General features: G+C 37.6%; 1 protein-coding gene across 1 annotated transcript; it reads left to right on the top strand.

Moving 5' to 3' along the window:
- Positions 1–1,044: 1,044 nt before the first annotated feature.
- Positions 1,045–22,081, top strand: LOC148999365 (exopolygalacturonase-like). Its single transcript, XM_089141190.1, has 4 exons — positions 1,045–1,190; positions 1,978–2,199; positions 21,244–21,469; positions 21,863–22,081. The coding sequence occupies exons 1-4, from the start codon at positions 1,045–1,047 to the stop codon at positions 22,079–22,081; spliced, it is 813 nt and encodes a 270-aa protein (XP_088997316.1).
- Positions 22,082–22,360: the final 279 nt, after the last annotated feature.

Raw genomic sequence — 22,360 nt, 5'->3', positions numbered from 1 at the left:
AAAAGCATTGGGGATTCGAAATCCCAAAGATCTTCACATATTCATAGTTTAAGTTTTTGCATTAATTAATAGATTTAGTTTAAATTTAGTTTTGTTAAATTCAATCTTAGTAACTTAGCCTTTTAGTTCCCCATAGTTCAACCCCGTACTTTCTGCTTGCTAGATTAGTATAGGATTTTATTTTTGATTGGTTAGCGACACGATCAGTTGCTTTTCTTGCAACCAACACAATCAAGGTTGGACGAAGGGGGAAGGGAATTCAATCTTGGGCACAACTGTTGAAGCATCATTATTGCATGACAAAGAGTGGCCCACTTTAGGCTGCCCGCAATAGGTGAAGGATAACCTGCTGGCAATGCACTTGAGGTAGCTGTAAATCCCCAAAATGGGAGGACAAACTGGAGCGGCGAGAGAAAGGGGAATGATAAATGGGGGAGAGGTGGATGAGGACAAATCCGAGTGAGGGGGGGGGGACGAGGAGACAAGGAGAGAGAAGAGAGGAGAGAAGGGCAAATAGAGAAGAAGGGTTGGAAAGATTGGGCTGAGAGGGGGGAGGGAGAGATGATGGGTTGGGCCAAGGTGAATGAAGGGGAAGTATCGAGGGTGGATTGGAGAGAAGGGCAGCCCAAAAAAGAAGGGCCAAGGGATGGATTTAGAGGAAGGGTAAATTTAGGTCTTTAAAAACTCCTACAATGTAATACAGTACAGATCTCAAAGTATGTGAATTCATGTTCTAAGAAAGTATTACAATGTAATACATTGCTGCTTTCAGCTTTATGAAGAAAATTGAATTTGCTTGTAACATATACCTAGTAAACTTAGCTTCTTTTATGCTATATAACAGGATGGACCACTATTCCATTGGTTATATTTTATAATTACTTAATCTATAATAATAATCTTAGGAATTAAAAAGAATAATTGGGTTTCTATTCAACAGAAATATTTACACTCGAGATCATTCCGAACTGACTGGCTTGTGATATGATGTAGAGTTCTATCAGAAACAGGTGAGTTCATTAGCATGTCACAGGGCCATGGAAAATGATTATATTGGGCATTATTGGTGCTTGTAATTGGTGGCTTCCAAAGGCAGTTAAGGTCTCTGGGTCTCTTATGTGTGAGGCCAAGATGGTTAACATCCCCAGGCACTCTTGCATGTTGGGAGCACAAGCCGTACCTAATTTGTTGTGAGTAGTACTATACCAGTTGAGACTTAGAGATGGTTGCTAGGTTTTCATTTCTAATAAATGGATCCCACATTATCGTGGACTATGTGGTTTTCTTTTATTAACTGCTTGCACGATTGTTTGTTATAATGGTTGTACAGATGCATGTAGAGATATGATGTGTTATGTTGCATTGCAAGTTCCCCTCACTAAGCTCGTGTGGTGTGCTGGAGTAGCATACTGATAAGCCCCTTTTATCACGAGTCTACACTCGACAACGTGGAAAGCAAATCCCTAAAATCTAGGGAAGGAAACAATTGGAAGATTTGAAGAGTCATATTACAATTAGGATTAGATTCAAAGAGTCCTATTCGAATTACTTTTTAGGATTAGAATTGAAGAGTCCTATTCAAATTGGGATGATTCTTTTAATTAATACTGTAGGAACATAATTTTTATAAATAGGGGGAAGGAATAGTAGAGGGGATTGTTTTTTGGAGTTATTGGGGAAGATTAGGTGAGAGCTATTGCTCTTGGGTAGTCGTAGGATTCACCTACTGCTAGTAGTGTGTTTTGTCTGGAGATTGTTTGATTCAATGTTGATATTATCGTGGTGAGTGAGTTTATTCATCGTTTTTGAGATCGGGGTCTTATCACATACCAGTCAAGGCCAGAATGCTAAGGCAAGTAGCTGCCTTAACCCAAGTGAATTGAAGTATATTGTGAAAAAAAGAAAAAGAAAAGAAGAGGAGGGATGATGAAAATTGTTTCAATTGGCTTTATCCAAGTTTTGTTCTTTGTTTTGCAGCTCGGGAAGCCTTGGGAAGTATCAAAATGAAAAGGAAGTGAACAGTTTTAGAGTGAAGACTTGTACTTTTACTGGAACTGATAATGGCGTCCGGATCAAAACATGGCCAGCATCAGAAGATAACAAAGTTTCTAATGTTATATTTGAGGATCTTATAATGAAAAATGTGACAAACCCATCATCAACCAAGAATATTGGGTTAAGAACCAATGTGTCTCTTCCGTAAGTTCAATAAGCCCAGTGAGTAAAATAATGTGACATCAATAAAATACTACCCAATTTGACTATAGACTCATTGACAATCTCTCTCCAAGCACAACTAAGACTTTGTTAGAATCACTCTCTTTTCATCAAGTTAATACATATATTCTCCCCACCCAATTAGACGTCATGTGTGAGCACACCTTGGCTAGGTTGGCATAAGTATGTTTATATAACCATCCCCTTTTGTGTTTGATAGAAGGGAGGTAGGTCGGTTAGGTCATAGGAGAGGATTCTGATTGCTCTACCTCGTCTTTTCACTTGAAGGCTGGTAATTATATATTGGTTTTGTAAACCTTGTCTCTAAGATTATTAATGGTAATTACCAACCTTATCCAATGTACAACCTTCATGTGTGGAGCTCACAGACATTTTTTTTCAAGAATATCAAGGGTACATCTGCCACCAAGGAAGGAGTTACCCTCATATGTAGTGAAGTTGTACCATGCAAAGGAGTAGAGCTCGTTGATATTAATTTTGAAATCAAGTGATGATGACAGCACCACTGTTTGTAAGAATGCAAAAGGGGTTGCTTCTGGTGTTCAAATGCCAAGTCTGTTTATTTGAGTCCATTCAATTGTGATTCTCCTACATAGGTGTACTTGGTTTCTTGTGTATTGCTTTTAAAGAGTGATTCCTTATGCTGAAGTATCAGATTGTGCTTGGTTCAAGTACGTCAACAAAGTAGGACTATGGAAGAAGAAAAGCATCTGAGACCTTCTTCATTTTAACATAACTACCTACTAGTATTTTTTTTTTTTGATACTGAAAGAAAACTTAGTATTAAATAAGAGAACAAGTACACAGGCTAGTAGCATCTATGACTTCTATTTTTCCCTTGATGTTCTATGGAGGATATATATGCTATATATATAAGCCATTCCTGGAGTGTGGTTTGGGTGAATTGTTTCAGACAAGGTTTCTTAATATTACAAAATATATTTATCAAAATTGGGACATAATCTATTGGCCATTTCATGTGGTTTTGTGGTGAGAGTAGATCAAGCACTTCCTTTTCATTGCTCCATATTTCTTCTAGTTGTATGTTGTAAGCTAGTGCCTTTTCTATTCTATCCATCATTCCACTTAGAAGAGCCTCCACGATCTTTCCTTTCTTCGGTCCTCCTGCATTGAGATACCTTAGGTGTCCTTCCCAGAATAGTCCCACACTCCATCTAGTACTATCTAATGCTGCATTATGTACCCCTGCACACATCAACATTGGTAAATAGCTTAAGTTAGTCATAGTTTTACATAAACATGTGTGTGGTTTAGAAACCATCGTCTCTCTAGGTGTGGACCCTAAAGGATTCTTTGTGTTGGATTCTAGAACTTGGATCCAATTGTAAATGTTGAACAACACTTTTTCTGGGTTGGGATTGAGCTTCTGAACAACCCTACTAGTGTTACTACTTCTCTTTGACTCAATTCAGGGTTCAATATAATGAAATTTAATTTTCTTACTAAATATTCAATCTTTGATGGTCGATTTGTCTAGTTGCAATAAAATTGAAGGAAGGGAAGGGAAATTTTCATACTTAAAACAGTAACTTTTACAATAATTTGTAGTCATTACTCTAAGATACAATATAACTAACTTAAAATTTGATTATTAGATTTTGCTTTACTTTGCATCCAATCCTCTTCGATTTCAAGAAGTGAATCATACTAACATACTACTTTTATAAACGCATGAACTCATGGAGAATGGTAACATTTTTATTCCTAGAATACCCTCAATTACTTGCCAAAAGGGTTGATTACTTATGCCTAAAATGGTTATTTTACATTCTCATTAATTAGTCTTTTATTCTATATTAATATTAATTGCAATTAATACTCGCCATTAAAACCCAAATTAAGCTCCACTTGATATTCCTGCATGGATCCCTACTGTATAAATCCCATTAGAGAATTGAGTTTATTAAAAACAACCCTCAACCAACCCCCACCCCCGCCCTCCAAAAAAAAAAAAAAAAAAAAGAAGAAGAAAAAAGAAAACGTTGCTATGGCATTACCAATACCCAATCGTTTATTTATAGAAAAGGGAAAAGAAAAATATATTCATTTGCAATTTAATTTAGTAATAATTGTAATTAATCATCTCCACTAAAAGCCCACATCTTGATATTCATGCTTGGAACCCAACCATCTCAGTTCACATAAAAGCTGCATATACTACCATAACCTTCATAAAAGAAATTCTACGAAAATGCCAAACCAAGTGATCAACACAACTATAATTATTAAAAAAATGAACAAATACTCACTTGCATTGCATGTGTTACTTTACTAGTTATACAAAGTGCATGTATTCCTGTTTCTTGGCAAATTTAACTTAACGATTTTATCCTTTACTTTAATTGAAATTCATTTATTTTCTTATTACCTATCATTTATTTACCAATTGTTTACGGTCTCTTTTTTTTTTTTGGTCAGATATTCTTGGTAACTTATTTACTACCTTTAAAAAAATATCTTCAAAGTAAATTTATGCCTCCACGATTTCAAAAAAGATCGTTGTTGGAAATTTAGTTAACTTTTTTTTTTTCAAAGAAATCTTATCCTAAATTTTATTCAACTCAAATAATGAGTGAAGAGAAGAAGCTCCGAGGGACATGGGGGCTCCAAGAGATCTATGTTCCAATGTTTGAAACATCCTGAGGAGGCAGGTAATGGGGGTGTTGGTGGTGTGAAGGGGAAGAAGTCATATGCTGGTGTTGTGGGAAAATCAAAGGTGCATTAACATTGACTCTCTCCCATCTCCCATGCATACTGATTCTTATCGGAGAATTGTGATACCGCAACTGGAGTATGATGATTTTTAAAGCATCCAATTTTGTTGTCATTGATCAGCAGATCCAATTTTCAATGTACTTCTATGGATGAGTTGTGAGGTCTAGTGAGGAAATCCTGGAAATTAAGTTCGAGGGTGGTGTAACATTCATTCGGATGAGCTTTTATAATTTTTTAGTTCATGCATGAGGGAGATATGACGGAGGTCTAGCGTCTTGAGTGACGGATGGTGGCAAAATCTGTTTATCCACTTGCAGGGATGGATCCGGTTTTCAATATTCGTGTTCCTCAACCAATGGCCAAGCTGGTGTTGCATTGAACCAATCCCTGGAGTTTAGAAAATAGATATTTGTGGTAACCTAAAAGGACCCGGCAACTTCATTATGGCATTATAAAAGGTCTTTAGAAAATACATAAGAAATTAACCTCTCTTGATTAGTGGAATGAAGTAGAGGAATTAAAACCATTAAAACCTTGCAACAACAATTTCATGTTCTATCCATTGAGTTTGTTTTGAGAAAGTCCAACTTGGCTGTAGATTCTCTCCCATGCAAGGCCATAACTTGTACAATTGAGCGAGTTTGGCCCACATCCATTCCTTGGATACTAGAGGCATGTAATCTGGACTTCAGAATTTTACTCGCAATGAATAAGTTTAATCTTCACCCCACCCCAACCCCCCCCCCCCAAAAGAAAAAGAAAAAAGAAAAAAAAAGGACTAATAAGGTCCAAAGTATGCTTTGTTTATCAACTTAGGCTCCACTTGTGGGATATCTATTACTTATGGTGAACTTTGTGGTATGCTTTTGACCCATGTGCTACTCAAAGATGATGCTCGCCTCAATATACCTCATCCAATTGCTAATATGGCTTGCAGCAGTCAATCACATAAATTTGGTGGCAGCAATGCTCGTTGGAATGGTTCACGTCACCATGGCTATTGTGGACATTTTGGCAATTATCATGGTGGCTCCCAATCTCATTGATCTTTTAGCTAGCCACTCATCTGACAATGGTGTCTCCCACTCTCACAATGGTTCTAGTAGTCATCCTTCATCTAATGAATGAAACATATTGTCAAATCTGCAACAATGGGTCTTAAAACCTTTGATTGTCACCAATGATTTAGTCCTGTTCATAAGGCCCTTCTCCAATTCCCTGTACAAAAGGACATCGTTATTATGTTATGTTTCTTAATGCTTTTAGTAAGTTTATTTGGATGTATCTAATTGCCCATAAATATGAAGCTTTTCCTGTGTTACAGAGGTTTAAAATGTCGCAACCTCCAAGGTTGGTCAATCCTCTTCGCCCTAATCTTGTATGTTGACTCCGATGCCCACATAATGGCCTAAAGCAAGCCCCACATGCTTGGTTTGATCGTCTTAGCTCATTTCTATTTGAAAGTGGGTACAAGTTTATTGATACGTCTCTAATCATATGCAACAAGGTTGATGCAATGGTCTATATGTTAATTCATGTTGATGAGATCATTATCACTAGCAATAATGATGTAGCACTAACCCATTTCATCAGCACCATGGTGTCTTCCTTCGCTAACAAGGACTTGGGGCCTGTGCATTATTTCTTGGGAATTAGTGTGCTCCCTACCTCTCATGGCCTTGTTGTTACACAACGCCAATACATTCTAGATCCACTGGATAAGACAAATATGTCTGATTGCAAACCACTGTATACTCGATGGCTAAATTTGCCCAATTATCCAAGTTTTCTGGGGCTCCAATGAGTGAACTTACATTGTATCCTAGTACAGGTGCCTTGCAATATGCCACATTGACTCGGCCAAATACCTATTTCACAGTTAATTGAGTGTGTCAAAATCAGCGTGTTGAAATCAAATTTCACCTCATCTGTGATCAAGCAGCCAAGGGCAATTTGGATGTCTGCTTCATCTCAACTAAAGATGAAATGGTTGACATTTTTACTAACCCATTATCTTGTGCACGCCTTGATATTTTGGCATCCAACCTTAGGGTTGTCAACGGTTCGGGTTGGGCCGGTTTCGGGTCGGGCCTAATGGTTTCGGGCTAAAAAACACTCAGCCCAAACACGGCCCATAAAGAAAATAACGGTTTCTGGCCGGTTTTGGGCTGGTGCGGTTTGGGTTCGGGCTAACTAACGGTTTGGGCTAACGGTTTAGAATTGGGTTTACTAACGGTTTGGGTTCGGGTTTACTAATGGTGTGTTTTGAGTACCTTGTTGATATGTGAAATTTATCAAAAGTATGTGAACACATATAAATATTAAGTTATCTCCAAGTCTTTTGTGTTGGGTATTTAAAACCAAAAACCTTTTTTTTACAAAGAAATAAAACTTATAGAACTATTATACAAAAGAAAGCTAGCATTTTGATGAATTTTAATGGGTTGTCTCTGCTTATTTTCCTCCTCCTTCGTGACACTTGAAAAAATGGATCAAAATAAAACATAAAAAGATTTTCAAATGATAATACACTTGCTAAATATTTACTAAGCCCATCTTCCAAATGGTGAAAGCTTTGACAAGCTTGTTGTTTGCATATTCCAAAGCAAAACAATTAAGGAAAACAAATGGATATTTGGGGTTTTCTTGTCTTTTACATTTAAATTTAAGCTATTTTATTTCTTTATAGCGGGTTTAACGGGCTGGTTTGGGTTGGTTTCAGGCCAAACGGTTCAATCTTTTACATTTGTCATTTTTTTATTCTTGCTTGAGGAGAAGCTTAGTCTAAGTGTGGGGGAATTCAGATGAACACCTTTATGTGTGAAATCTTAGGGCATAAAACATGCATTTTACACACTTAGAGTGGAGCGACCTTGGGTTTTATGTTGTTTTTGTAGATTTTAGGACTTTTCAAGATTTAAGCACACATTTGGAGTTTTGGATATGAAACATGCAATTTTACACGTCAAGAGGTCCATTCAAAATTTCAAGTGTGATAATGGGACTGATCTGGAGCATGATGGGCTAGAGATGTGATTATGGGCCACCTCCAAAAATATTTTAGAAATAAAGAAGCAAATTTTGATCTACGACTGAGATTAGAAATTATCAATCAAATCTACAGAGGTTGATGGAAAATTCTGTAAAAAGAGTCCTAGTGGAACCAAGCTGGATTGTATTCCACTCTAGAAAGGAAAGTCTTGTTTATGAAGTTATAGTGCACTCTAAAAGCTTCCTCAAAAATTTGGAGAGGAGTCCTTGCATGCTTCAATATTTTATTTCCTATTTGGAACTTGATCAAAGAAGGAAAAACAGGAAAAAGAATCCTATTCAGAGAAAGAAAAGAGAGAAAAATCCCGTTTTTGAGTGTCTATGTCAAGTTTCAATCAAGCCCTTCATTGAATGGTCATCCGGTGTCCGGTCTAAGCTGAATTTTGGAAGAGAGCTTCACAACTTCTTCATCCTCAAATCCAAAGGTGGAATTGTGCATTTGATCTCTCTAAATCAGTCCAATTTGTATGCCAAAACCCTTCTTGGTTGAGTCAGATAGGAACTTTGAGTTTGATTCAAACTATGTCAAAAATCATATCCCATGTAATCTAGGAAATTACACTATAAAAGGAGAGCATACTCCAGCATGGGAGAACATTTTTTGGAGCTTTGGAGGAGCATACTTTCTTTTCTCTTTAGTTTATTTTAGGCCGTTTACACTTTTTCTTTCTCTTTAATTTATTTAGGCTTTCTCTAGTTTTCTTTGATTGCTTTGTGGGATTCTAGTTTCTAGATTGAATGTTTAGGTTTAATTTTTCTATGTAATGCAATTCAATTTCAACTTCAAGTTCAAATTCAAGTTCACGTTTCAAGTTTGAGGATTCCTTTTTCTCTGGGTCTAGCAATTGCAGATCTAGATCATTCTAGATCTGGATGTTAGGGTTGATTGAGATTCGAATCATTCGTTCAAGTTTTTATTTATTTATTATTAGAGATTCAAAGATGCGAGTAAGTAATGTTCGCCAATAATCTTATCTCCCCCCTCCATTCCCACTTCTATCTACCCCTCCATCTATTGAACTTATGATTTATTTTTAAGCATTTATTTATTGTCCTCCTTTCCCCCTGGGTCCTTGACCAAAGATGCACAGTCGTGCCTCTCTTTGGTTAAGGTTTCCCTTTTCCTTTTATTGTTTTGTTATTTAGTTTTTGCAATTTTTTCCTCTCATTTATTTATTGTTCTCCTTTCCCCTGGGTCCTTGATCAAAGATGCCTATAGTCGTGCCTCTCTTTGGTTAAGGTTTTCCTTTTTCTTTTAGTGCTTTGTTATTTACTTTCTGCATTTTTCTCTCTCTTTAATATCCGTTTCCCCAATCAGTGGACTGTAAGCTATGGCAAAGGGTCCAAGGTCAAAGTCATCCTAATTATACTCTCATTCCCTCAATCCAAAGCTGACACTCGGATCACTTCCCTTTTATTTATTATTTATTGTTCACATTTTTCCCCTACCTTTTATTTATGTGTTATTTATTTGTTTATTTATTAGATGATGAATGATTAGTTTATGTTTGTTTTATTTCTTAGCCTCAATTCGGTCGCTTTAAATGTATGTGTTAGGACTACACATTTAATTTAATTAACTAGTTAAGAATTTTGAATCATTGCACTCCCGCGCTACCAATAAGATGTTAAATTCTAAAGTGGCACATCTCTCTAAGATTGACCCGTTAGCTACACAATATCGTGCAATTGTGGTTATTTTTATTTTGCAAATAGTCTCCCTATGGACCTCTAAAGATAAAGACAAATTGCCCATCCATAAACCACATGGGAATCCTCAAGTAATGGGCCATCCTCTACATGGAGGGAAACCCAAACTAAACATAAATCATCCCAACTTTTTATTTAACAAGTGAAAATATTCACTAAAACAAAATAATAAAATACTGTACATGTGTTATACCAAAAAAAAAATACTAAGCACGTGTAAGGCTTCTTCTATACAACAGTTGAATGATCATTCGGTGGACATTTAGGATCTTTCTTCAATGTGTGGTGCTACATTGGGGTAATCCCTTGTTGCTAGATTGGTGACCTGCTTTGCACCATAGAGGTTCGAAGTTCCTAAATTTATCAAAAACAACTGAAAAATAGAACATTATTATGGGGTGACCTCCAAGCAATGTAGAGGATCCAAGTTCCTAAATACACCTTTTTCTTCATTCTTTTGAAAAAAATAAATAAAACATCTTTATTAAATGAGGTAAAAAGGACTACAAGGAACAATAAACACTCATATTGGCAACAATAATTGACCCAATACACCCATCGCTCACCAGTTCCTTAACTTGTGGTATACTCAGTCGAGGGAGAATCCCCCAACAAAGAACCTTCTTTAAGAAAACAGTCCACTCACTCAAAGGGAGGAAAACAAACTGCAAAACAGCCGCACAAAACTAACAAGCCAAAGAACAACATATTACATTCATTCTTTTTTTTTTCCCCTTGAAGAAAAGGGAAGCCAATCCTTATTTAATGTCTATTTCCTACCGCACAACTAATATTAACAAGAAGAGTGAGTTAAGATCTCTCTCACTAAATTCACCCATGAAGTAGCCCAAAAAAGGTTGGAAATTCAGAGCATAAATAAAATCCCCCCACAAGCGTTACAACTTGAATGAAGTTCACCACTAGACATCTGTTGGAGTTGGGATCAACCAAGCCTCTCATCCCAAGCAAGGTCTCTAAGGCTCTAGCTGATCCTTGTTTATGATCACAGCTCGATTGCTTTTCTCACTTGTCTTTGAATCTTTATTTGCATAAGAGAAATTAATGATGGGTTAAGCAGGCTTCTTATGTTAATATGTTTGCTAGGCTTCCTTCTATGAGTGGCTGAAGCAAGAAATACTGGGATTCGGCTTCTCAAATCAAATGATAAAAAGAGAACCTCCAATGGTCAAACTCCCACAAGAACACCATCACCAGCATCCGCACTAGGACATGCTTCAGCATTAGCACCAATAGATGCTTCAGTGCTGCCACCAGAAAATGCTTTAGGATCGGCACAAAGTGATGATTCATAGGGTAGAGTGAACCCACCCCAACCCTAGTAGGGTTTTACCAAACAACTGCCTGGCCCTAGTTCACCTTGATTATCGTGCGCCCATTTAGTTGTGGAACTTACAAACCTACTGCATGATTAATATGCCATTACCTGATGCCATGACCTGGTCCACAATTCACATTGGAGACCAAAATGTTGGAAGTACCATCTCTGACGGAAACACAATCGTCGCCAGTTCCAATATTACTGTCAGCAACAGTGATGCCTGGATGAGTGGCCGATATGCACACCATAAGTGTTTCGGCTTGTCGCAGGGGCTTGGATCTTGATACACTGGACGGTTAGGTCACTGCTTTCAACATTACCTATGTGAAAAGCCTTACTGTTGATTAAAGTGATGTTGCTTAATGATCCGCCGGTAATTGCAAAAAAGCGCAAGATCTGCCACAAAAGTGAAAGTTCAAAAAGGGAAACAAATATATTAAGGATCCAATTGTTTATATTTGTAAAAATACAATAAGTCATTGATCCAGCCATTTTGTAGTTTGAATTTGCAGTCTGAACACAACTACTTCCCCAAGAGGCTTCTCCTTGACCATCTAGAGATCCAGTTCTGGACCTAGTGACATGCAGTTTGCTAAGACTATCAAATTTGATACATGACTCGGTAGATCCCGAGGAAGTCAGAGCTATTAATTTGCTGCTTATCTCAACACAAGGAGATTTCTTGTCTCCACAAGGACCACTGAACATGATTGAAGTAAGAAAGTAGTCACCTTTTGGGACCAAAAGGCTGGATGGTTCAGTAGATTTACATGCAGTAGCCCATGCATTAAGGAAGGCCTTATTATTATCTGTTTTCCCATCACCAACTGCTCCATACTTGGTGACATCAAACACTCTACCCTGTGAATCATCACTTTGTGCCGATCCTAAAGCCTTTTTTGGTGGCAATGCTGAAGCATTTGTTGCTGCTAACGCTGGTGATGGCGTTCTTGTGGGAGTTTGACCATTGGAGGTTCCCTTTTTATCTTTTGAATTGAGAAGCCGAATCCCAGTACTTCTTGCTTCAGCCACTCATAGAAGGAAGCCTAGCAATCATATTAACATAAGAAGCCTGCTTGAACCCATCATTAATTTCTCTTATGCAAATAAAGATTCAAAGACAAGTGAGAAAAGCAATCGAGCTGTGATCATAAACAAGGATCAGGTAGAGCCTTAGAGACCTTGCTTGGGATGAGAGGTTTGGTTGATCCCAACTCCAACAGATGTCTAGTGGTGGACTTCATTCAAGTTGTAACGCTTGTGGGGGATTTGATATTTATGCTTTGAATTTCCAACCTGTTTTGGGCTATTTCATGCGTGAATTTAGTGAGAGAGATCTTAACTCACTGTTATTGTTAATATTGATTGTGCGGTAGGAAATAGAACTTCAGATAAGGATTGGCTTCCCTTTTCTTTAGGAAAAAAAAGGGAATGAAGGTAATATGTTGTTCTTTGGGTTGTTAGTTTGGTGCTGCTGTTTTGCAGTTTTTTTTTTCTCACTTTTTGAGTGAATGGACAGTTTTCTTAAAGGGGGTTCTTGGTTGGGGGATTCTCCCTTGATTGAGTATACCACAAATTAAGGAACTAGTGAGCAATGGGTGTGCTGGGCAGTTGTTGTTGCTAGTTTGAGTGTTATTGTTCCTTAGTCATTTTTACCCTCTTTTAATAAAGATGTTTTATTTATTTTATAAAAAGAATGAAGAAAAAGGTATATGTTGGTTTATGTGGTTGAGTTTTATCTACGGGTGATAAATTTAGGAACTTGGATCCTCTATGGTGCAAAGCATCTCACCAATATGGCGACTTGGGACTACCCCAATGTAGCACCGCACATTGAAGAAAGATCCAAAATGTCCACTGAATGATCATTCAACTGTTGTATAGAAGAAGCATTACACGTGCTTAGTATATTTTTTGGTACAACACATGTTCATTATTTTATTATTTTGAATATTTTACTTGTTAAATAGAAAGTTGGGATGATTTATGTTTGGTTTGGGTTTCCCTCCATGCAAAGGATGGCCCATTACTTGAAGTTTCCCATGTGGTTTATGGATGGGGAATTTGTCTTTCTCTTTAGAGGTCCACAGGGGGACAAACGGCTTGTTTGTTGTGGAAGAAACAATGAAGGAAAGAATCCAAAAATAGAGAAGAAAGAGCTCAAATCCCGTTTTTGAGTGTGCCCTAACCACATGGCATCCAAAACGATGTAGGCCAAGTCTATCGGAAAGTTGACGTAGGGAGCATAAGTGACGAGCACCTTTGTTAGTGAGATCTTGTTCTAGTTCCCTCCCTTAGGCATGATGTTTTCACTGTCAATGCGTGAGTTTGGTAGTTTGAAGCATGCACTTGGCCCTCCTAACACTAGTACACTCCTCATCATAGAGAACAGATAAGATCAAGTGGCGTTAAATCCAGTATAGTATGTCGTCGAACTCACTACCTGGCGCAATCCATCACCTCTCACTTGGGACGTAAGGGACATCCAATATGTGTGCTAGCATTTGTGTGGAGAAGGGGACGACGATGTCTCACATCTTGCTCTCAATCACCGTGTATTGGTGTCACATCCACCCAGCCGGTACCCTATCTGGCATACCCGGGAATGTGATCCACAGTCCAAGGATCAAGCATCGAGGGACCATGCCTCCCACATACGCGATAACACAATCATTAACAATAATAATCAAGGTAAAAGCAACAAATAATAGATATCATGAATAAGATAAGTTCAACTAATCAAAGTGCGGAAATAGATGATACCAATTGTATAAGTGTAATCATAAGGATGAGAGAGTATATGAGAGTCACTCTCTCAAGGCAGCGGAAAATAGTAAAAATCAAGTTAGTTACAATCCCATGTTTTAAAGAGTAATCTAAAGAAAGTTAATTACATATCCAAATGTTCCACAATAAACCAGGGAAATGGGGCACTAGACAAGGGTTTCTTCTATCATAATGATCGTCTCCTCATAGGTGTGGATGAAGAAAGCCCAGCTTAGCCGACTCCCGCACAATAGTGGGGCTAACCCTGGTACGTATAATAATCCTCTTCGGCACCATAACTTTGATCCTCAACGTAGCTACCACCCGGAGGGTAGTATGAGGAATCAAATTCTGTCTCGTAGAATGAGCCATCAGAGTCTTCAGTACTTGCGGGAAAATCTACAACAATTGCACAAAAGTAACGAGTTCAAAAGAACTCAGCAAGGCAGTTATTCCATAATCCAAAATCATATAAATACAGATCATGACATAATGCAATGTGATATGAGACATATGATGAAAATATGATTCTAACTCTATGAATGCTAGTCTCTATGGTAGACATGCTTTAAGCCATAGCACCATACTTCTTTAGGTAAGTCTCAATCACTCAATACCGGGGGGGAATTGGGTCCTGCATCCCTCTCGGACCATTCCATGGTTGGGGTTTCGGTCACCACTCTCTCACATCTCCATTTGGTCTAAGTATTGGCGCATGTCAAGGTAAAGCCTAGCCCAATGCAAGTCATCTACTCAGTCGTATCAAGTTAGATCCGGATACTTCCATTCCTCTCATCCCTGGATCCTTTCTGGTATCCTTCACACTAGAGTCATGGATATTACCCATCGGACTCATCAACCCTATTGGTCATTCACAAATAGTAGACGGGAAGCTCTCACGTCCTCTCATGGATATGACTCACCGATCTTAGAGCATCCGTGAGCCCAAGTCTAGCTATTTGCAACCCTACCAATGAATGGCCCCTTTCGGGTATCCGTAGCATGGTTTATGTCCTCTCCCGGGATGGTTACCGGTCTTGAGCGCCCATCAAACCGTACACTACCACGGGTCGTTCGGTCTCAATGCCCTTCCGATTCGGGTTTGACACGACAAGGACAATCCTAGCCACACAACTAGACAATCCTATGTATGTCATCCAATAACCCGAGAAAGTGTCGATAGGCACCTTCGGAGAACATTCCATACTATTCCCTCCGATGCCCAAGGACAAAAGCGTCAATAGGACACTCCCCAATCCCAAGTTATACTTAGGCAATCACATATTCAAATCCATCATTTCTCATACATTCAATACATCTTCATGATAAAAGATAAGTCATAATATTGAAATGATCCATCATGAACACAAGTAACAAGAATAGTAATTCATTATGACAAGAGTATATGAATTTCAATACCACAGTTCTAAAACATGTATGGCAGTTCTATAATAATCAAAACAAATAAGAGGTTATGCTCACTAAGTATAAGTACCAAAACATAAGTTCATAGTCTATGTGTTTATGGAGATAACCATCCTTACCTTAGGTTGAGTTGATGATGAATCAAGAATTTACCAAGGAATGGTCCAAAAGTAGTGTTAAGACCCTAAACAAACATAAATAAGAAGTTAGAGAAGAAATCGGGAAGATCGGATGTCGAACGGGTCAAAACTGGATAAGGTTGCTGTCAGCAACAAGTTTGGTCGATGGCATCGACCAAAGAGGATCGACCAAAATGTCTTCGGGACAGAATAGTGGGTTTTGGGGATTTTAGTCTGAAATTGGTCTTCCGGGGTTTGAATCAATCCGGAACTTGGAGGGATGCTTAATAACAGTATGAGGACACTACAAATCAAGGAAATTATATAATCTAGTGGTCTAAATAGAAAGCCCCAATTTGAGCTACAAAGTTCAAGAGACAAGCATTATAGCATGGATTGAAATTGATTGCATTGACATGAAAAGGCATGCATTAGTTAGGGGAACTTATAGAAATTTGTTTAGGATCATATGCTAGTGATAAACATGTACATAGCATACTATACACTTCAGTTCTGTACAAGAAGGCATGATGTTAAGAAGAAAATCAAAGAATGTATATGCTAGGCTTGAAGCAAGGCGAGGGTGGGTGGAGTGATGATCATCCTTGTGTTGTGTGGAGACAGACGTTACAATGAGTTTTGGTGAATCTTCTTCACAGTGCCTAGGGTTGCTTTGGGAGCTCCCCCTGTTCTCGGGGGTGAATGATTGCAATAGGGCTCAAACACGAGGCTAGTATAAATAGAATAGAGAATATTCCAAGATCATTAACTTGTCGTCGGGAACTTTGGTCGTGGTCCTTGGTCGATGGTATCGACCAAATGTTTCCAAGAGTCGGGTTTAGTGCGCGCTTGGACGGGATATGGAGGGCTATACAAGATCAAATTGATGGGGTTTTCTTCTATTCAATCAGAGTCTAGTTTCGGGAATACCTTCGGTTGTGCAGGGAGTCCATGGTACTTCAACTAATTCTTCTCCGATGCAGACTTTCATTAACACCGACATGTACTCAAGTAGGGGTATCATCGTCATGTCCATGGGCTCGGTCTCCGACTCAAATTATCAATCAAGGGTCCACGTCTCTTCTACCACCGCTCGGTCTTCGGACCAAAAACACGGTGGATTCGGTTAGGGTCGGGGTTAGGATAGAGCTGGATTTTACAATTGGGTGAAGGGGAGAATGCATGTGTTCTTTTAGTTGGTCGGGCCCCTCATCGTCACCCATAGTTTGGGTGGAGGGGAGAAATGCATGTAGTTCTTTTAGTTGAGATTGTAGCCAAGTGAGTTCAGCAGTTGTTCGGTGGCTTGCTTGTCGGGCTTGCCAAAGCTCCATGATATCAAATTGGTTCCATGAAAAATTGCAAACCCTCTTGTCGATTTTCCATAAACAGGGCAACCAGCCTAGTCAGCAACATAATAGGCAGATAACTTCATGTCAGGTATTTTTGTGAAGATGAGGCCATGGTCAGTGGTGGCCATGAGAAAACGAATAATTCAATCAACGGCAGCCCAATGATACAATGTTGGGCAAAACAGGTAATTGCTCCTGCATTGTTTTAATGGTTTTAATTCTTTTACTTCATTCCACTGATCAGCAAGAGAGATTAATGTTTTATGTATTTTCTAGAGTCCTTTTATAGTGCCATAATGAAGTTGCTTGGTTCCTTTTATGTTACTACAAATATCTATTTTCTAAACTCAAGGGATTGGTTCAATTGCAACACCAGCTTGGTCACTGGTTGAGGAACATGAATATTAAAATCCAGACGCCATCTCTGCAGGCGGATAAACTGATTTTGCCACCTTCCATCACTCAAGACACTAGACCTCCGTCATATCTCCCTCATACATAAACTAAAATACTGTAAAACCTCATCCCAACGAATGTTACACCACCCACAAACTTAATTTCTAGGATTTCCTCGAGATCTCACAATTGGAACACAAATCTCTTGGAGCCCCAGGTCCCTCGGAGCTTCTCTCTCCTCACTCAATATTTGAGTTGAGAAAAATTTAGGACAAAGATTTCTTTGAAAAAAAGAAGAAAGTTATCTGAATTTCCAACAAGGATTATTTTTGAAATTTTGGAGGAGACATAAAATTACTTTGAAGATAACTTTTTAAAGGTAGTAAATATGTTACCGAGAATATCTGACCCAAAAAAGTAAACAATTGGTAAATAAATCTAAACATGAGCAATAGGCTATTCAACTATAATCTTAGTTATTATACAAGAACCATAAAGTTTGAAATGTAAATTCACCAGCATTATCAAGACAAACTGTCTTTATCTTATAATCTATAAATTGTGGTCTTAATCTAATTATTTGAGCAAACAATTTCGCAAATACCAAATTATGAGATCATAATGAACATACATGTGACCATTTTATAGATGCATCTACTAAAATCATATATTATCTGATTGGTCCACATGATTGGTGAATGGGCCCATGTATTTCACTCAGTATACATTTAAAAAATGCAATTGTTCAATCTCAACTTTAGCTAGTGAATATCTAATAATAGATTTCTCTAGAGAACAAGTAGCACAAGAAAATTCACTTAATTGAAGAATCTTCTGGTTTTTCAATAGATGACAAATGAATTTTCAGTAAAAACAAATTATGCATCATACTTGATCCGGGATGGTCCAACCGGTCATGCCAAATAATAAAACTATCGGAATCAATGTTCTTTTGGTTTACCCAAGCATGTATTTCAACCATGCAAATATTCATGTAGTACAAACTGGGAGAAAATGCTAACCCTTTTGTAGTAATGCATAAGTATTCACTTTTACCATCATTTATAGTCTCAATCATTTTGGCATATAGCTTCGAAACTTAAAAAGTTTCTTTAAGACTGATTACAAAATAATGCATTATTTGTAGCCAATTTTATCTCCCAGATAATAATAGATTAGCTCTTCCGGAGTCTTCAATCAATGTTGTACTATCAATTATTGTATGAACATTAGCTCCCACATCATCAAATAAGAGAATTTTTCTTTTTCTCTCAGTATAATATGCGTCGAAGCACATAAGCGAATATTCACATTATTCATTAAAATTGTGTGCAAGAATTATATATTGTATTTCTTTATAGACTCTAATATTTCCATACTAGAGAAGATACTAGTTCCATTATAAATATGTAATGAATAACTTTTTTCTTCTTTGTATTCAATATATCTTCTTTATTTTATAACATGTTCAATATACCTTCTTTATTTCATAACATGTTATCAGCACGACTCCACTCAAAGTAATTGCATTTTAAGAAGAAAGATGACAGACTATATGCCATTATGCTTTCTATTCCAAGGAGAAAATGATGATCGACCTTTTCGCAAGTTTCTATAAACAATGGAGTTTGTCTTATCCATCTTGTAATGTAAGTGCATCGTGATAAAATTGAATCTAACAATAAAAAAATAAAAAAAAAAGATATTAGGTCAGTGTGGTTTGTCATTAACCAATCCAAACATAATGATTTTATTTATTTATTTATTGTATATAGTAGTTGCTAGTTTTGCATCACAAATATTTTTAAATGCACTTGAAGTTGCAAGATATGAAATTGTAAATGAATACAGTTCTACAGATGCACTTGAAGTTGTAAGATTTGAAACTGTAAATGAATACAATTCATGCTTCAAATGTGCTATTACAATTGTAATATTGTAAAAGGAGTTTTAATAAATACTAGGGCTGCAACTAGGTCGGGCTGGGCCGAGCTTTTGCAATCCCAAACCCATCCTCCCCTTCCCACCTGACCCTAGTTCAAGGCCAATGATTATTGTCCCTGGCCCTAAGCCCTACAAGGCTTGGCCAAGCCCATTCCTACCCTAATTGGCCCTAATTGGGTCGAGTCGGGATGGGTTGGCCCTAATTGGCCATGATTAGCCCTGATTGGCCCTAATTGGCTCTGGCCTTGACCTTGATTGGCCCTAATTGGCTCTGGCCTTGACCCTGATTGGCCCTAATTGGCCATGGCCCTAACCCTGATTGACCCTAATTGGCCCTGGCCCTGACCCTGATTGGCCCTAATTGGCCATGACCCTGATTGACCCTATCCCTGGCCTTGATTGACCCTATCTTGGCCCAAGCTTTAATTGGTCCTATCCTTGGACCTAAAATATCAAATGTAAATTCATAAAAAATATAATAATAATAAAAATAAAAGTATCATAAGTAAACTAAAAATAAAATTCAAAGAAATTTAAGATGATTCTTTTTTTGGTAGAAGAAATATAAGATGATTCAAGCTCATACAAAATGATAAAATAATCAATAAGTGGATAATGTTGCTTTAAACATAAATAAATTCATACTCCATAATTCTATATTGATCTCTGAAAGTCTCTCAATGCTTTGATGATGGAAATTTAAAACCTCTCCCATTACTTTGGTGATGGATATTGAAGACCCCTCCCATTGATATCCTTATTTAAAAAAAAAAAAAAAAATCATATTCAAAACTTTGTTAACAAGTAAATCAACGATAATTTAGTATTGATATTCTTTCCGTAGTTGAAGAAACTTATATTTTAGTTACAAACATAGCTATCTGTCCTTAAATATTTCTTTTCCCCCTTCTTCTGAAATATCACATTGGACGCAAAAAAAATGTCAATATTCATGATGAGAAGTTGGGGTGTAGATTTGTTAGATATTAATTCTCTATATACTAGCTTTTATTATTTATAATATATTATCTCCCCTTAGTCCCAAAAAAAAAAAAAAATCAATGATTTTTTGGAACTAAAATTGACTTAGTTCGAAAAATAAAAATTATCTTAAAAATACTATAAAAAATGAACTCATAATCTAATATGATCAAAATGACTGAAGGTCAAAGTCAATACTTATAGTTATATTAATGTTAATGTGAAGACTAGGGTAAAAATCTAATACATGATCAAGGTCAAATTAACATTAAGACTAGAGCCAATATTAGGGTCAAGATCGGGCCAAAATCAGGTGGATGCTTACACATTGGTAATGAAGATATAATTTATTTTTATTAATTTTTTACAAAACATGATCATGTTTTTAAAATTTGACATGTGTCAAATATTCACCCATGTGGATTATAATTAATTCATCTCCATATGGGTGGAGGGTCCAGACTCAAATTAGGGCCAAAATCAGGGCCAAGATCAGGGCCAAAATCAGGGCCACTCATCCGGCATCACTGTTGCTGACAGTAATATTGGAACTGGCGACGATTGTGTTTCCGTCGAAGATGGTACTTCCAACATTTTGGTCTCCAATGTGAATTGTAGACCAGGTGATGGCATCAGGTAATGACATATTAATCATGCTTAAATACTTAGATAAATCTTCTAGCAATTAGTTCAGTTGGGTCTAAAACAATAAAGGGGTGTCAGAGAAAAACCAACTAGCACAGCCCCCCTGAGCCCAAACATGATTAGACCAGGCCTGTATTTGAAGCTAGGTGTGGGCTAGGTGCAACATATATAAAGTATGTGCTTGCTATAAATGGGCTTTGACGAGCTTTGTTATTTCCATGATATTAAGTGCATTAAAGCTTCGGCTTAGCTCTAGTTGGATGCAGTGGGTTTGTAAGTTCCATGACTAATTGGGCGCATGATAATCAAGGTGAACTAGGGCCGGGCAGTTGTTGGGAAAACCCTACTTGGGTTGGGTTGGGTCAAGTTTACCCTTGGCCCTAGCAGGGGTATGCTAGGGCTAGGTATTTTAGATTAAAGCTCCTACGGTTGGGTTAAATCTGAAAGCCCCCTCCCCGCCCAAAAAGAAAAGAAACAAAAAAAAAGGAGGATGATGAAAATGGTTTCAATTGGCTTTATCCAACTTTTGTTCTTTGTTTTGCAGCTTGGCAAGCCTTGGGAGGAGTCAAAATGAAAAGGAAGCGAACGGTTTCATAGTGAAGAGTTGTACGTTTATTGGAACTGATAATGGTGTCTGGATCAAAACATGGCCAGCATCAGGAGATAACAAAGTTTCAAATGTTATATTTGAGGATCTTACCATGAAAAATGTGAGAAATCCCATCATCATCAATCAAGAATATTGTGATAAGAACAAATGCGGCTCTTTAGTAAGTTCAATAGCCCAACGAGTAAAATAATGTATGTGACATCAACAAAATACTACCCAATTTGATTCTACAGACTCATTGACAATCTCTCTCCAAGCACAATTAGCACTTGGTTAGAATCACTCCCTTTTCATCAAGTTAATACATATATGCTCCCCACCAAATTAGACTTCGTGTGTGAGCTCACCTTGGCTAGGTTGGCATAAGTACGTTTGTATAAACCATTCCCTTTTGTGCTTGATAGAAGGGAGGTAGGTGGATCAGGTCATAGGATAGGATCCTGACTGCTCTACCTCGTCTTTTTCACTTGATGGCTGGTAATTATATATTGGCTTTGTAAACCTTGTCTCTAAGATTACTAATGGTATTTACCAACCTTACCCCAATGCACAGCCTTCACGTGTGAAGCTCACAGACATTCATTTCAAGAACATCCAAGGTACATCTGCCACCAAGGAAGCAGTTACCCTCATATGCAGTGAAGCTGCACCATGCGAAGGAGTAGAGCTCGTTGATATTAATTTGAAATCAAGCGATGGTGACAGCACCTTTGTTTGTAAGAATGCAAAAGGGGTTGCTTCTGGTGTTCAAATGCCAAGTTCTTGTTTTTGAGTCCATTCAATTGTGATTCTCCAGCATCTGCGTACTTGGTTTCTTGTGTATTGCTTTTAAAAAGTGATTCCTCAAGATGGAGTATCTAGTTGTGCTTGGTTCAAGTACCTCAGCAAAGTAGGAACTACGGAAGGAGAAAAGCATCTGAGACCTTCTTCATTTAAAAATAACTACCTACTTGTATTACTACTTATCTTTGACTTGATTCAAAGTTCAATATGATGAAATTTAATTTTCTTACTAAATATTCAATCTTTGATGGTCAATTTGTTTGGTTGC

Source organism: Hakea prostrata, unplaced genomic scaffold (assembly GCF_041222555.1).
Source record: "Hakea prostrata isolate BN-2017 unplaced genomic scaffold, UWA_Hpros_2 contig_12, whole genome shotgun sequence".
Lineage (NCBI taxonomy): Eukaryota > Viridiplantae > Streptophyta > Magnoliopsida > Proteales > Proteaceae > Hakea > Hakea prostrata.
This window is presented reverse-complemented; position numbering and strand designations above follow the sequence as displayed.